This window comes from Apus apus, chromosome 2 (genome assembly GCF_020740795.1).
Source record: "Apus apus isolate bApuApu2 chromosome 2, bApuApu2.pri.cur, whole genome shotgun sequence".
NCBI lineage: Eukaryota > Metazoa > Chordata > Aves > Apodiformes > Apodidae > Apus > Apus apus.
The window spans coordinates 21,803,582-21,817,870 of record NC_067283.1 but is presented as its reverse complement, the minus strand read 5'-3'; the positions used below and the strand labels follow the sequence as shown (position 1 = coordinate 21,817,870).

The window sequence follows — 14,289 nt, the reverse complement described above, 5'->3', positions numbered from 1 at the left end:
CTATTTCTTGGGATATTTAGAGCTAAATACTGCTTTTCAGAACATAAACATTATTGAGTAAATCAATCACACTCTGCTTATCTTACACAAACTTAGGTATATTCTTTTCTTTTTGATTTCTTACTTTACTTATAAAGTCTTGTTTAAAAAAGAAACGCACATCTGCAAAAACATATCCATAGATAGGTTTACTCTGGCAAACACTTGAGATTTTTAAACTAACTTTCATTATTAATAGAGTATACAAGGTAATGCAAGGCAGTCAATTCCAAAATACATCACTCATCATGCTCTGAAGGCATGTGCCAGAGCATTCTCTTCCAGTGTGAAAGACTGAGAAAAACTGAAGTGAGTACCACACGTCCAAACATCAAGGGGCTGAGGAGGAATGGGGGGGGGGGGCAAAAAAATAAGTGTTTTCATCAGGTAAGGTTACAAAAATTTTATATTCTTTCTTCTTGACAATGGGTTTAAAGAAACTATAATTACTACTGATACAATAAGCAGTAGTTATTTCTGTTCTAATTAGTAAATTTTCCATCTCAAGTGTTTTTTAAAATTCTGTTGCTCTTTATTCTGGGGACTTCTTTGTATAATGATTACAACTGTTCACTTTGAAAATAAGAGGCTGTTGCCTTAAAGATAAACTCACTAAAACTTTAAGCTCTGTATTTACACCCCAAAAATAGAACAGTGTTTAAAGTATGAAACAAAAATCAGTATTTCATATGCAACATTATAATACATGTTTCTTATGTTGTCTCAAATCAGGAAAACTACTAGATGACAATTTTGTTTTTGTTATATATAGTACAAAGTATTTCAGATAGAATCACCTGTGAAGAAGACTGTATAAAGAATTCAGCACTAACATCTTTAAGTGTGAATCTTAAATAGCTGCATTCACATTCTTGAAATGTGCAAGATATTCAGCCAACTTTACACATTACATTGCTCCATTTTTATTATAAAGCCTAATGCTTATGCTCAAAATAATACTGCATTTTAAATGGTAAAATGCAAAAAAAACCCAAACAAGCCAACAAAACCCCCAAACAAAAACTTGAAATCCAAGTTTAACCTGATGTGTAACACACAAAAAGTTCCTTTCAGGGCTGTGAATATTAGTGAAACTTCAATACAGTGTATTTGAAATATTCCAACATATTACTTACTGAATTAATGCATGAAATCGCTCAAAGCCAAGCTCTTCGACAGCCAAGGCAGCTATACACAAGAGACACTTTTCAGCACTACACATGGCAAAAAAAAAATGACACAAGATACACACAGCAAGCTAGTATACTTTCAAGCTGTAATTATATTTTTATTTTTAATCCTCCCTTGACATTTAAAATTGTTAACTGATTAGTATAAACTAATTTACTGCAACATTAAGATTCCACCATATAAATTAGTGAGAACATTACTATTTGGACTAATCAATTTATTAAAAGCACAAAGCCACTGCAGTGCGTAAACTTTAAAATATCTGTCAAATACTAAGCTGCTGGTTTTGTACAAAACATAGCTGTCACAAAGTCATCAAGCATATGCATACTGTAGATATAATTTTGCAGGTCAACAAGAAGTATTATTTCCTAGAAAAGCAAGCATGATTATTTGAATAATTTTATCCATGTAGATAGGCTGTATTTTTTCTTCAAATACACATTTCTGTCACCAAAATTTCTCGTTTTTTTTTTTCCCCATTTTAATGCTTGTTTATTACAAACAAGTGAGTAATTATTCTACACAGTATTATACATCCTGTTTTCAAATAAATTCTCATACTTTTAATAATGTACAAATAGCCATTCAAATAAGTGTTGCATCCAAGACAGAAAAAAATACAGCATTAGTGTCTTCCCAAGTTCAACACAGGCTTTATACCTTTGTTCCCTTTGCAACATTTCTAAATCAGGGAGATAAAATGAACTTTTACAATAAAATTTTATTTTACCAACAAAAAGTATACTTGTCAGTTGTGTAATCACCAAATTCTGTCGGCATTAAAATATTAAGGTTGTAGCAGCCTTTAGTGCCATCTACATCCATAGCAGAATAAATACACAAGAAAGAAGGATCTGCTTTCTGACAAAGGCCAGTTAATGCTGAATATTTAGAAAATGTCTGATCTAGCTAGTTATTTGACTGTACACAATTTATTAAAAACCAGATGCAATTAGGGCTACTACTCCTGATCAGTTCTTCCCACTAGAATTCCAGAAAGGGCTTTTTATGCCCTTTCTGATTGTATTTTGAAAGACACATTTGATCCGCCTACCTGCATATGCAACTGATTCTCCAACAATAGTATACTTTAATTTTTTAATTCAGAAATAAAGCAGCAGTACTCTTAGGAGTGTCAGCTTTTGTCCTTCAAAAAACTACAAGGAATCACTAAAATCAGGTTACCAAGCCCAGAACTAGGCTTAAAATGTATTTTAAGACATTTTTTAAAAATATGAAAAAATTGCTGAAAATGCTACAGGAAGTAATCCTGCTCCAAAGAACACGTTTTTGTAAGTAGAAAGTTAGAGGGACTAAAACATATAAAGCAATCTTTGAACCTGGGAACTTGCACTACTACAGCCAATGCATGGCCAACAAGAAGTCACTGGTATACACCACAAAAGCAGATGAAAAATGCTATTGCATTCAGTAAGTGTGCTCGAATCCACCTTTTGTTCACACAGCAGGATAACAGTTTCATTCTGTTACTACAGAACAGAGTGAAATGGTAAGAGAACTACTATTTGAAACAAAGGGAAAGAAGTAGAAATCCTAAAGAGAAGTGTAACTATTCATAACCCAAACAACGGCCAATAAAGACAGTGCTTAGTGGGAGAAAAAGAACAAACAGCAATAGAGCATGAGCTGTATGAGAAATGCAATTGCATAGAAACTCTGAAATTATACTCTTATACTACATCTAATCATATTTCATGGTTTTATTATAAATATATTTACGTATTCAATTACCAAATAGCAGCAGTCTGCCATGTGGAATTTTATCTGTAATACTCCCCCACACACATAACCCATATCCTAAGTCCTACCAGCTATTACAATGCCTGTTTCTATTCTTATTGATTACAGCAAACAAGCAAGAAAGGTATTTTATTCCTTTACACTAGCAGTGACAGAACTCTGCATTATCAACAATATCTCCCTCTCCACATTTTTGTCCCAAGCCTAAATAGGCAAGAAGGCTATATTAAAACAGCAGGACAGAAAAGAAAAACAACTAAAACCTTAAAAAATGTAGCTTAAATCGGGAAGAGTATTGCACTATAAATATAAGGTAAAATACAGTTTGAACTGTAGAGAAGATACAAGAAGTACATTTAGTGTCTAGCAGGGAACATAGAATATGAACAATGAAAGAGATTAGCATGGCAAAAGCAGACTGTTCATGGTAAAACGTATCCTGCTCTTCCTAAGCACATTCCATGGTATTAAGGAAAAGTCAGGCAGAACTTGTAGACTTGAACAGAAATATGAAAAATGTAGATATGCAATAGAATGGATTAGTTCATTAAATGTCAGTGTTGAGAGTAATTACTAATCGAGTGTGCATTTAAAACCCTTTCTGCTGAACATTTTCTACAGCTAAAAGTCTTTAGAATAAAGAAATATATTAATAAACTAGACAGTAAAAGTCTATCAAAAACTAGGCTTTACTTCACTTTTCTTCAAAGGAAACTTCATCATATAAGCAAGAGCTTCAGAGATAACTGGAAAATTCACAGAAATTAGGAACTTCAGGTTGCAACTGCATTATTACCTCACAAAGGAAATGTTTCTTCTTTTTAACAGAAAAGCTGTAGATACAAATTTCTGTTTAATACTTTTTCTTAATTAAAAAAAAAAAAGCTCATTTTGGCACTCTTATGTGGTAACCTGTTTTTTCAATTAAATTACATTTCAATTATTATCCTTTGAGCCATCTAGAGCACATGGAGCATCTCATAGAAGCAGATGAAGATGACTTGTAACGTAAAAGAGCTCCAGCACTACTAATTGCTATAGCCAGCTGCGCACGTACAAATCTACTTGTACAATTCTTACTTTGTAGTTATGCCACAAACTGACGAATAACATACTCCTTCCATCAAAAGATGGCACCTCTACAAGCATGTTCTCATGTGAAGAGATTTTCATACTTCTTAAGGGACACATTGGGAACAAAAACTAAAAGAAAAAGAAGCTTATCTTTTAATATGTTAGGTATCTCCTAATGAAAGATTAATAAATACACATCTCATCAATAACATGGCACCTTTACAAAACAGGTTCTCATGTAAAAAGTTTTTCATAATTTCTAAGGGACACACTGGGAACAAAAAGTAAAAGATAAAGAAGCTTATCTTTTAACATGTCAGGTATCTCCTATTGAAAGATTAATACACATCTAGACAATCATGTGCGCACATATCAACCTGTGATGTCACTGGCTCAGCAGCAGTTAGGTATGACTGGATGCCCTATCCGAGATGTTCACCAGATCCTTGATGTCAGTAAGTAATGAAGGAATCAAGACATTTGCAAAAAGCAGGTAACCGAAAAATTCTAACCTACAAAAACATTCTGTTAATCTTCTATAAGGTGATTTGATTAAGATGTTTTGGTACTGCAGAAAATCAAAGGCAAAAAGGCTACATCTCCGTAACAGGAGATTCAGAATATTTTAGAGCACATGAAGTTTTGCAGAATTTCCTACAAAAGCTCTTCTGAACTAAAGCAACAAGTGACAAGTTAAAATATTCCTCCAGCATTAGGAAGCATGTAGATTTTTCCAAATAAAAGACATATCAGGTCCCAATAAATTACAAAATAAAATTGAAATAATTATGGGAATTGCTTCAGGGGAAGCATGTTAGAACTGCAGTGATAGACTGCACATTCAATAAAAATAATGTCTCTAACTACAACAGACAAAAATTACCTATTGCTAATGGAATCACAAAGGCAAAAACCCCATCTGAGCAATAATAACGAGCAGTGGCCCCTCAAAAACAATGTATTACTTCACTAAGTGATGAGCAATTTAGAACAGAAATACATCTTACAAGGTTGCTCCTCTTGGTGACTAGATTCTGCAGGACTTTCAGAAATACTAGCAGTTTCTTCAGTTGTTTTTCCTCTTATCCATGTTGCCAGACAGTATGACTCAGAATTATCAGAGCAAGCCATTTCCAAAATATCACATAATGTATGACAGAGAAGGTTCTTCTGCTCCTCTTCTGAAAGAACAGAAACCTATGTGAGTTAAATTGCTACTAATCAATATCTTTTAGAACCTACCAGTATTCTTTCATACATTAATGTTATCTAAATAATAAAGTTTATTAATGGATTTTCAATCCATTCCCTTTCCTAGTAAAGCATTTTAATCAAATAACTACAAAATACAGAAGTACTATGGACAGGCAGCAACCTCACAAATGGGAGTCTAGAAACATGCAATATATGTACTGTATGCCCCGTAAAATGGCACGGCAGCACACAAAAATAAAGTGTAAAATACTTTAAATCCTTCGTACTAGGACATACTTTACAAATAACTAAACCAGAAAAAATAAAGAGAAAACAGAGGTCTCAGTACCTGCACAGTGTCTCCAAGTAGACTTTTCACTGGTAAAAAGCCTCTTCAAAAGGAATGCCTTTGTTATCAAAGCATAAAATAATATTAAAACACAAGACAACACTAACTTCTACATTGTGTCACAAGCAAAGGATTTTTGCATGTTATTAAAAGGGTTTCAAGCTGCTCATCGTTCAGTAGGAGACCCTAAGCCTGCACTGTTTATTAATTTTTCCCATTCAAACTAACCAGAAAAGCAGCCTCACACATAGGTTCAACATTATTGATTTTGAACCTCAAGTATGCTTCAAATACAGAGTATGTATTTACATAAACATCTCAAGACTACTTGGACTGCAGTAATGGAAGCACAATTATTTTGCTATGTAACTGATGAGTACTACAAGACAGTCCTAGTCACTTGAAGAAACCTGTTTAGTAGTTAAAAAGCCCACCTCTTTTAATCATTGCAAGTCGTAACTCATGGATTAAAGAAAACCTATTTATCTCCATATCCCTGCTTTAGTTTCCATTAACACTAATGCTGTAATTAAAAAATGATGCCCTCTTCTCCCATCACAGATCTGTTGTACAACTTTTGTAGTAACTCACAGCAGCAGTAGGCACTACAAGGTCTGTTTGATCCCTTCCTCCTCACCTAGATGAAACACAGGTCACTTTTAAATAGGCTTTAACTACTTAATTTCAAGAAAAGTCGAATTACACATATACCTGGAAAAACACTGTCTGCAAGAACATTTGATATGGTAAAGACCTGGCACTGCCTTCAAGGAGCCAGGTGGTCCTATCCCTTACTCTTTTTACTCCCCCCACATAAATGACTCGTAATTCTAACATCAGAGATCAAACAACTCTGTGGTTTTAAGACCACAGAACTAGGCAGATCCGTGTTTCAGAGTGTGACTGATAATAAAATGTTTCTATTGATTGGTTACAACCTAAACAAATAGAGCTCCTTTCCTGTGGTACAAGTCTTCTGGTGGGACCAGTGTTTAGTGTCTTGAAGTTACCATAGAATCACAGCACTAATTGTAACAGAGGTTTTCTGACTACAGCATTACACGCACCAGAAATGCAAACAATTACATGATGTCCGTTGTCTGACCCAGATACCTTCCAGTTCATGAACAGATTAATGCTGCTACATGACTTTAGTATGTCTCCTCTATCAGTGGACAAGGCATCAACTCAGACCTAGACATAATTGCCGAATTTCATCTGTGTGTAAGAGGATTCAAGAGTAGGTTACCAGAAAAAGCAATCTAGCCCATTTTTGCCTGTCTCTGCAGGATGCCCCTAAGAGAATGAAGAGCAGCTGCAGGTTAGACAAACTGCTCTAGCAGAACAGATCCAGCCTATAGGTCATATATCTACACAGCAGTCAGAATTGACCAAGACCAGCATTTCAGAGTATGCGCACAGATACAATGATACAAAGATTCAACGGAGTAAGGAAAAAAAAAAAATCAATCTCACAGTTGGTTGAGCCTATCTGAAGCACAAGTGAAATCGTAGGCATGTATCCAGAGTGAAATATATTCACCTGACATAATTCAACTACTCTGCTATCTAGGATTTTCTCTGAAAGTACATTTCTCTTTTCCTTACATAGCAAATCTTCTTAGGGTGAATATATATTACTTCAAATATATTTAATACAGTTTGCTAAAGCAACCATTGTGACACAGATATTACGCTTCTTAAGGAGACAGAATTTAAGACATGAGAAAGGATTATTATTACACTCATATCTGATCTTTTATTTCTCCCCTTCATCCAGCATTCCCTACTTTAAAGTTACATCTTCTTAGTCAACCTGTTGCATTTCCTCAAACAAATAAATTTCTGCAAAATTATAGTTCAAAATCAGCCCATCTCTGCCTTTTTACTGAGGTTTTTGTCTCCTCCACACTGCAATTTTAAAATCAAAACACAATTGATCTGCACTTTAAAATTATTTTAGTTCCACATTAATAAAGAACAACTTTTGGGCTCACTAATTCTAAACCATTCCTATAATAAATGCATCTTACCTGTACAGGTGCAATCACTGCACAAGGGCCACCTTCAAATTGTTCTAATGCAGTTGATTCAGATTCACTAAAGACAAATCCTGTAAAACGAAAAAAGACTATATTTAGTGAAATAAATAAAGAAGTACATGTTTATGCATACTCCTTCCCTAACAGAAATGACACCTGATTTATTCACCTTTAAAGATTAGGCAAGTTTTCAAGATTTTTTTGCCCTGATAATGCAACAGAATATGATTAATTAGACGAAGAAAAAAAAAAGTCATGAACACAGGTGGGAGCATAGAACTGAATTATTACCACAGCAATGAAATAATGATTATAAAGGGCCAACAGCTGTAGTTTTAAACAAAAGGATTTTTAACAGTAAAGCTGTCACTAAAGGGCATGTAGCTAGATAATTGAATAATAGTTTTTCTTTTATTATATTTATTTTAGATAAATTCAATTTTTTTTGTAAATGATAATATTTTTGCTTCACATATGTAAAATAAATAATCTTTGGACCTTCAATGAACATGCGCAATACATTTTAATTCCCTATGAAGGGCACAGTATGCTTCCCACTGATCTCATTTTTGGCCTGCCAGTGCTCCCTCTTCAGACTGAAATATGCTGAGTAACTCAAATTACTACTTTTAACCATGGAAGCAAGCCCCTTAGTGGTGTTCTTTCACAGAAGATATGCTATATTTACTGATACGCTTTATTTTTTCCCTGTCCATCTTTAATTTATTTGTATTTCAGAATTATCTTACAGTCACATAACAGAGCAAATGCTGGAGCAATTAGTGCAAAATTCTTGTTAGCACCTTGCCTTTAAACTTGTATTCAAGATATGGTGATTCATAGCTTGCATGTCTCACAGATAAATGCACATACAAGAACAATTACCTTGATGAAACTAACACACAGCAACTTACTCACAATCAGTGACATTTTGAACTTTATTCTTTTAAGTGCTGATAAGATCGTGCTGAAGTGACTCTAGTTCAACGTAATCTAGAAACCATGAAATGGTAGTCAGCAACTAACCGGCAAGTGCAAGCAAGTGGGGGCAGGGAAAAAGGGAATACACATGCATACTTCTGCAGCACTGCCAGTCTCAGCGAAAAAAAAAAAAGTATTCTCCCACAATTTTTCCTTTTCCCAGTTCTGTATCATGACATGCTGTCATACCAAAAGCATTGAAAAAGCTGTGAATTTGAAGCAGGGATATGCATCCCCTGCAAGCACACTTCCACACTACTGTATGAAAGGTACAACATACCAAGCAGCACAAGAGAGGACTACTGCAAATTTTCTAGGCTGTATTTCATCACAGAAGTGACAGTTGTCCAATGACGATGTGAAAATTTTATTTAAGATGGATCAAGGTACTCATACTTCTTAAAAACACTGGGTTTCCCCTGTATCTGACAGAAGGCTCCAGGTGTTTTTTAACTGAATGCTCAAAAGTGCACTACAAAGATGTATTTTATATCCAAAACCGAGATGCACATCAAGCCTGCGTTCTTAGACATGGCATCACCTAACACAGAAACAAAGCTCCATTAATCCGTACTTCAACCAACATTTACAAAAACGTCATCTCCCTCCCCTGTTAACATGCCCTAGTAAGAACTATCAACAGTCCTTTAAGCTTTCTGCATTAGTTTGTGCAGGCTTATCTATATTAAAAGGTAAGTCTTCCTCTACTTTGAAGCATTACCGCATGTTGCCTAAGCACACTGCAACAACAGGGTTTTTTAGTTGTTTTAATGATTGAATCACTGCAAAAAAACAACAACAACAACATACTTGGATATGGTACCATTAAATCACACAAGAAATCTTGAACTCGATTCCCATTCTTCAGGCTTGTTATAGAAAGCATGAATTATCTCAGCTTAACCCTGCCCTATTTTTTAAAATTGCTTCCTAAAAATAAAGAAAATGGAATGTGATCCACCAGAGTGAATAGAAATTTGAGACAGACAAAGCAAAAATTGATATTACACAGAATTTGATAAATACAACCACAGTGAACAAACATATAATACTTAAAGGTACACTTCATTTCTTTCTACCTAAATGCTGTTTGATAAACATCAGGTTCTAGAAGCTCTTAAGCAAAAAAATAGGCTTCAGAGATTTTGATATTGGTAAAATTTCAGAAACCAGCAGTCTGGAGTCCAGCTGGGTTCAAGTCTAACTCAGCCTGCAATCAAACCTACTTACCTTTTTTTGCCCTCCACAATAATCACATTTTGGGTACTCTCTATAACACACATCAACTCCACGCTCTTCCTTATGGTTAGTAGGAATGGCCTGGCCACCCTTTAAGCTACTACCACTCGGTGGATAAGGAACTGGCTGGATGATCGCTCTCAAAGAGCTATGATCAATGGCTTGATGTCCAAATAGAGATCAGTGATGACCCCTCAAGGGTCAGTACTGGGACTTTATTTGGACTAGTTTAACACCTTTTGGTGACATGGCCAGTGGAATGGAGTGCACCCTCAGCAAGTTTGCTGGTGACACCAAAATGTGTGGTATGGTTGATACACCGGAGGGAAGGGAGGGCATCCAGAGTGACCTTGACAGGCTTGAGACCTGGACCCATGCCAACCTCATGAAGTTCAACAAGGCCAAGTGCAAGGTCCTGCATCTCGGTCGGGGCAATCACAAGTACAAAGAGAGGCTTGTTGGGGAATGGATTGAGAACAGCCCTGAAGAGAAGGACTTGGGGCCGTTGGTTGATGAGAAGGTCAACATGAGCCAGCAATGTGCATTTGCAGACCAGAAAGCCAACTGTGTCCTGGGCTGCATCAAAAGAAGCATGATCAGCAAGGCAAGGGAGGTGATTCCCTCTACTCTGCTCTTGTGACACCCCACCTGGAGCACTGTCCAGTTCTGGATATCCCAATGTTAGAAGGACATGGAGGTCTTGCAGCAAGTCCAGAGGAGGGCCACAGAGATGATCAGAGGGCTGGAGCATCTCTGCTATGAAGACAGGCTAAGAGAGTTGGGGCTGGAGAAGAGGAGGCTCCAGAGAGACCTTAGAGCAGCCTTCCAGTATCTGAAGGGGCCTACAAGAAAGCTGGAGAGGGACTTTTTGTAAGTGCTTATAGCGATATGATGAGGGGTAATGATTTTAAACTGGAAGACTGTAGATTAAGATTAGACATCAGGAGGAAATTAGGTGAGACACTGGAATTTTTTTTTTAACACCAGGACACTCTAATCATCAGTAATGCTGTCATTTTACAAAGGATACTGTATACCTTCAGTGTTTCCCACACACAAAAAGAAAGCAGGGTTTACTACAGCAATACCACAACAAAAGTCCAGTTACTGGGTTGTGGATAAAGAGCCAGTAAGTCCTAGAAGGGTTTGAGGAACGTATCCAAATTAACTGCCAGGATACCATTAAATTGCACAACAGAGCTGCGAGAAAACTAGGTAAGATGCCAATGTTCTGCCTTTTCTCACACCTTTCTAAAAACAAAACAAAGGAGTTCTGTGAAACTTCTGAATTTTTATTAAAAATTCTGAATCTGTACCCTGGTGAGAGCCTTCTATGTGAGCATTTCTCAAGGTTGTTTATTTTTTAAGCCTGTCAGCCTTATCCAGAGTAATGAGCGGACTCACTAGCACCATATCCTTTCTTAAAAGTAAGAACAATGTCTTCTCAGGCACTCCTTTTTAGGCCCAGGCAGCAGCAAAGAGCTTTAGGGTTCACTAATTTTATAGACAGTTGCGTTGCAGACCATTTCAAATTCTTACTACTCTGTATGTGCTTTCAGCTACATTAGCCACCACGCCCATTAGCTAGAAAATGCAATCTTAACTTAATTTACATGTTCACACTCCATTTTTTTCACAGTGAATGGTATCTTCTGTTCTCCTCTCAGTTTAGCAGTGCTGAAAGGGCACATAATATCACAGTCCTCAAAAAACTATATTTCTGCCCCAAGGCCTAACTTTTCCTTCAGCAAGCTTCACCAGAGGTTCTTCAGAATTAATTAAGACAACTCTGCGTTACAGAAGTACATAAAATAATAATTTAAATCTCATATAAAATAAAGGGATTTGAAAGTCTGTCTAAAACTGCAAAATATGGTTATTTTGTCTGTAAAGACAGTATCACTACCCCAAAACCAGTATGCCACTCAAAGGGACAAAAGAAGAAAAGAGTCTACCACTATAAAATTGAGACCTACAATTACTCCCCAGAGAAGGCTGTGAAGTTGTTCTTCCCAGCAGGATGCTGCTGCTGCTTTTCCAAAAGCTACTGCTGTCTCACATTTCATAGTAATATGGCTTGTGGTAACTAAAAAGATCACTTCCTACTGGCAGAATTAGCAACATCTACTTAAACTGAAGTTAACATCTTCTACTTAAACAGAAGCTTTAAGCTGGTAGTCATCAATACTTTTTGTTTAAAAATCTCAGGGTTTTTTCACACAATGTGCTAACTCCCGGCAGCAGGCTTGACTCCCAAGTTCTTACTTAATATTTACAGATGCCTTAAAAGCAGTCCACAGACCATGACTTGAACACCACTCACCACAGCTTACTTTGCCAAGTGTCTCCAGCATCAGTGAAGCAAAAGCTTCAAAAGCAGTTCCACCAAAAGATTTGAAGAGACAATACTTACAGCAGACAAAGAGCAACAAGCAGGCAAAGATAGGCCAATCAGTGTAACACCAGCTTACAGAATTCGTACTTATGTATACCCTAGCTTTGATGTTTTTCTTTTCTTCCTGATTAACTGTTTACACTGAGTAATACGGAACTCAAAGAGACAGAGAGCAGACAAATGCCAATACTGAATAAATGACAGTCATCAAAACATTACAAAAAATGTATATATATACCAATGACTCTTTCTCTCCCATTACTCAAAATTAAACATTATAAAATTAAACTCAAGGGGAACATTTTTCAAATTTAAGCATTAGTTTATGACTTTAAAGAGTGGCAAGTGTACTTCTTTCACTTAAAATGTATCTGCTTGTCTGGTAAAAATACTAGTTACTAGTGACCCTAACTTGATTGTGGTCTAACAATATTACAGCTCCAGTGACTTAAAAACCATACTATAGAATCTAGCTCCTCAACCAAGGATGTAATAAAAGCCAATTTGGTGATGTTTAGAAGTACTACATCAGAAACAAGAGTTTCAGTAATGTAAAAAAAAGGAAACCTGGAAAGAATATGGGAGAAGAAAACGGAATTTGTCAGTCTACTCACCTAGCCTACAACCTGGAAGCTAGAACCAGATCGAGATAAAACAGACCTTATTACATTGTATGTTATACATATGTACATCAACTGTAGTATTAATACCTTCACATCATGCTTTTGAAGTTAAATAGTTGTTTTCAAAAGACTGTCCTACATCTTTATTTACAAAGACCAGTGAGAAAAAAAGCTTAGGTAATTTTGAAACGATGCTGTGCTCAAACCTGCCAGACATTCAGTTGTGCAAACCCAATGTCACGTGCGTCAGGGCTGATCTGAAGAGCAGCTTTATGAATGGAATTTGTCTCTTGGATCAATGAAGAAAATAACTTCTAATACAGTTATGTTTCTTTGGGGTTCAGCCCTCCTCCTAACTCCTTCCTCCTAACTCCTGTCTATGCCAGGAAACACCAAAGACTGAGCCTTTGCAGTACATTCCTCTGTGGCCACTTTGTGATTCATGAGGTTCAAACTGCAAATTCTGCTGCAATCATGAAGACAAAAAAATTCTATAAAGTAACAGCACACAAAAAAACTCTCAAAACGACTGCAACAACAGCTTCACAGTCATGCCTTTGTTAAGTTGGGAATCAACACAATGTATTTAAAGTTGCCAATGCAGCAAACTGAGGGAATTACTGTCAGTAACTTCAAACAGCATATCCATGTTGATAGGTCACTTGTGCTAACTGCTTGCACATCAGTCTGTACTCAGTTTTGACCTAACAAATATGATGGTTAATGAGTTTGGTGCATGACAAGGATTTGTGAACACTGCCATCTTTACTGAGAAACTGACTGGTTTGAGTCTTACATTCCTCAGCACACTCCCTACTATACTCTTCCTTCTAAATGTAAATTATAGGTCTAAATTTCCAAAAGGTTTAGGAAATGACCAGACGACATTCAGAAAGTATCTGAAATAAACACCAGTGTTGGCACTACATTCTAAAAAAACAAAAAAAAACACCAAAAAATAAACCACACCACCAAACCATTTGTTTAAGCAGGCGTCATTTGTACTTCTTTGATACTTTCTGCACATATGATGTGAAACAAGGATCTGTCTTTTACATTCTGAAGCCCTGGAAATAATAAAGCTTGATTTACAGGTTTGTGTTTGGTGGCTGGTTTTTGGTGTGTTTTTTGTGTTTTGTTTTGTTTTTTTAAATCTTGATGAGTCAGTGTTGACACGGCTCTTTTGCAATAGGTAAATGGTGCAGCACTTTCTCAACAAAATAGAAACTGAAAGTTGGGTAAATGCATTATAGTGCTACACAACATAAAGGACTGACAGTGACTTTTGATTCCCAGTACAAGGCCTCCCAACAGCACACTAAATTATTGCCATGTCTTTTACTACACAAAACTGATTACATACTAAACAGGATATAGAGAAGGAAACAGACTTGCTAC

General features: G+C 36.1%; 1 protein-coding gene across 4 annotated transcripts in view; it reads right to left on the bottom strand.

Moving 5' to 3' along the window:
• Positions 1-14,289, bottom strand: part of MINDY3 (MINDY lysine 48 deubiquitinase 3) — a 45,947-nt gene that overhangs the window by 29,923 nt on the left and 1,735 nt on the right. Inside the window, exons 1-5 of one of the 4 annotated variants that reach the window (XM_051609784.1) lie at positions 9,445-9,572; positions 7,645-7,724; positions 5,612-5,669; positions 5,076-5,249; positions 1,176-1,227 (exon numbers count right to left, since the gene is read on the bottom strand). In XM_051609784.1, coding sequence (XP_051465744.1) covers positions 1,176-1,227; positions 5,076-5,249; positions 5,612-5,669; positions 7,645-7,724; positions 9,445-9,520 — 440 coding nt within the window. In that variant the 5' untranslated portion in view covers positions 9,521-9,572. Of the gene's footprint in view, positions 1-1,175; positions 1,254-4,074; positions 4,198-5,075; positions 5,250-5,611; positions 5,670-7,644; positions 7,725-8,914; positions 8,929-9,444; positions 9,573-14,289 lie in introns of those variants that run through there. The other 3 variants (XM_051609786.1, XM_051609783.1, XM_051609785.1) reach the window with 3 other exon arrangements.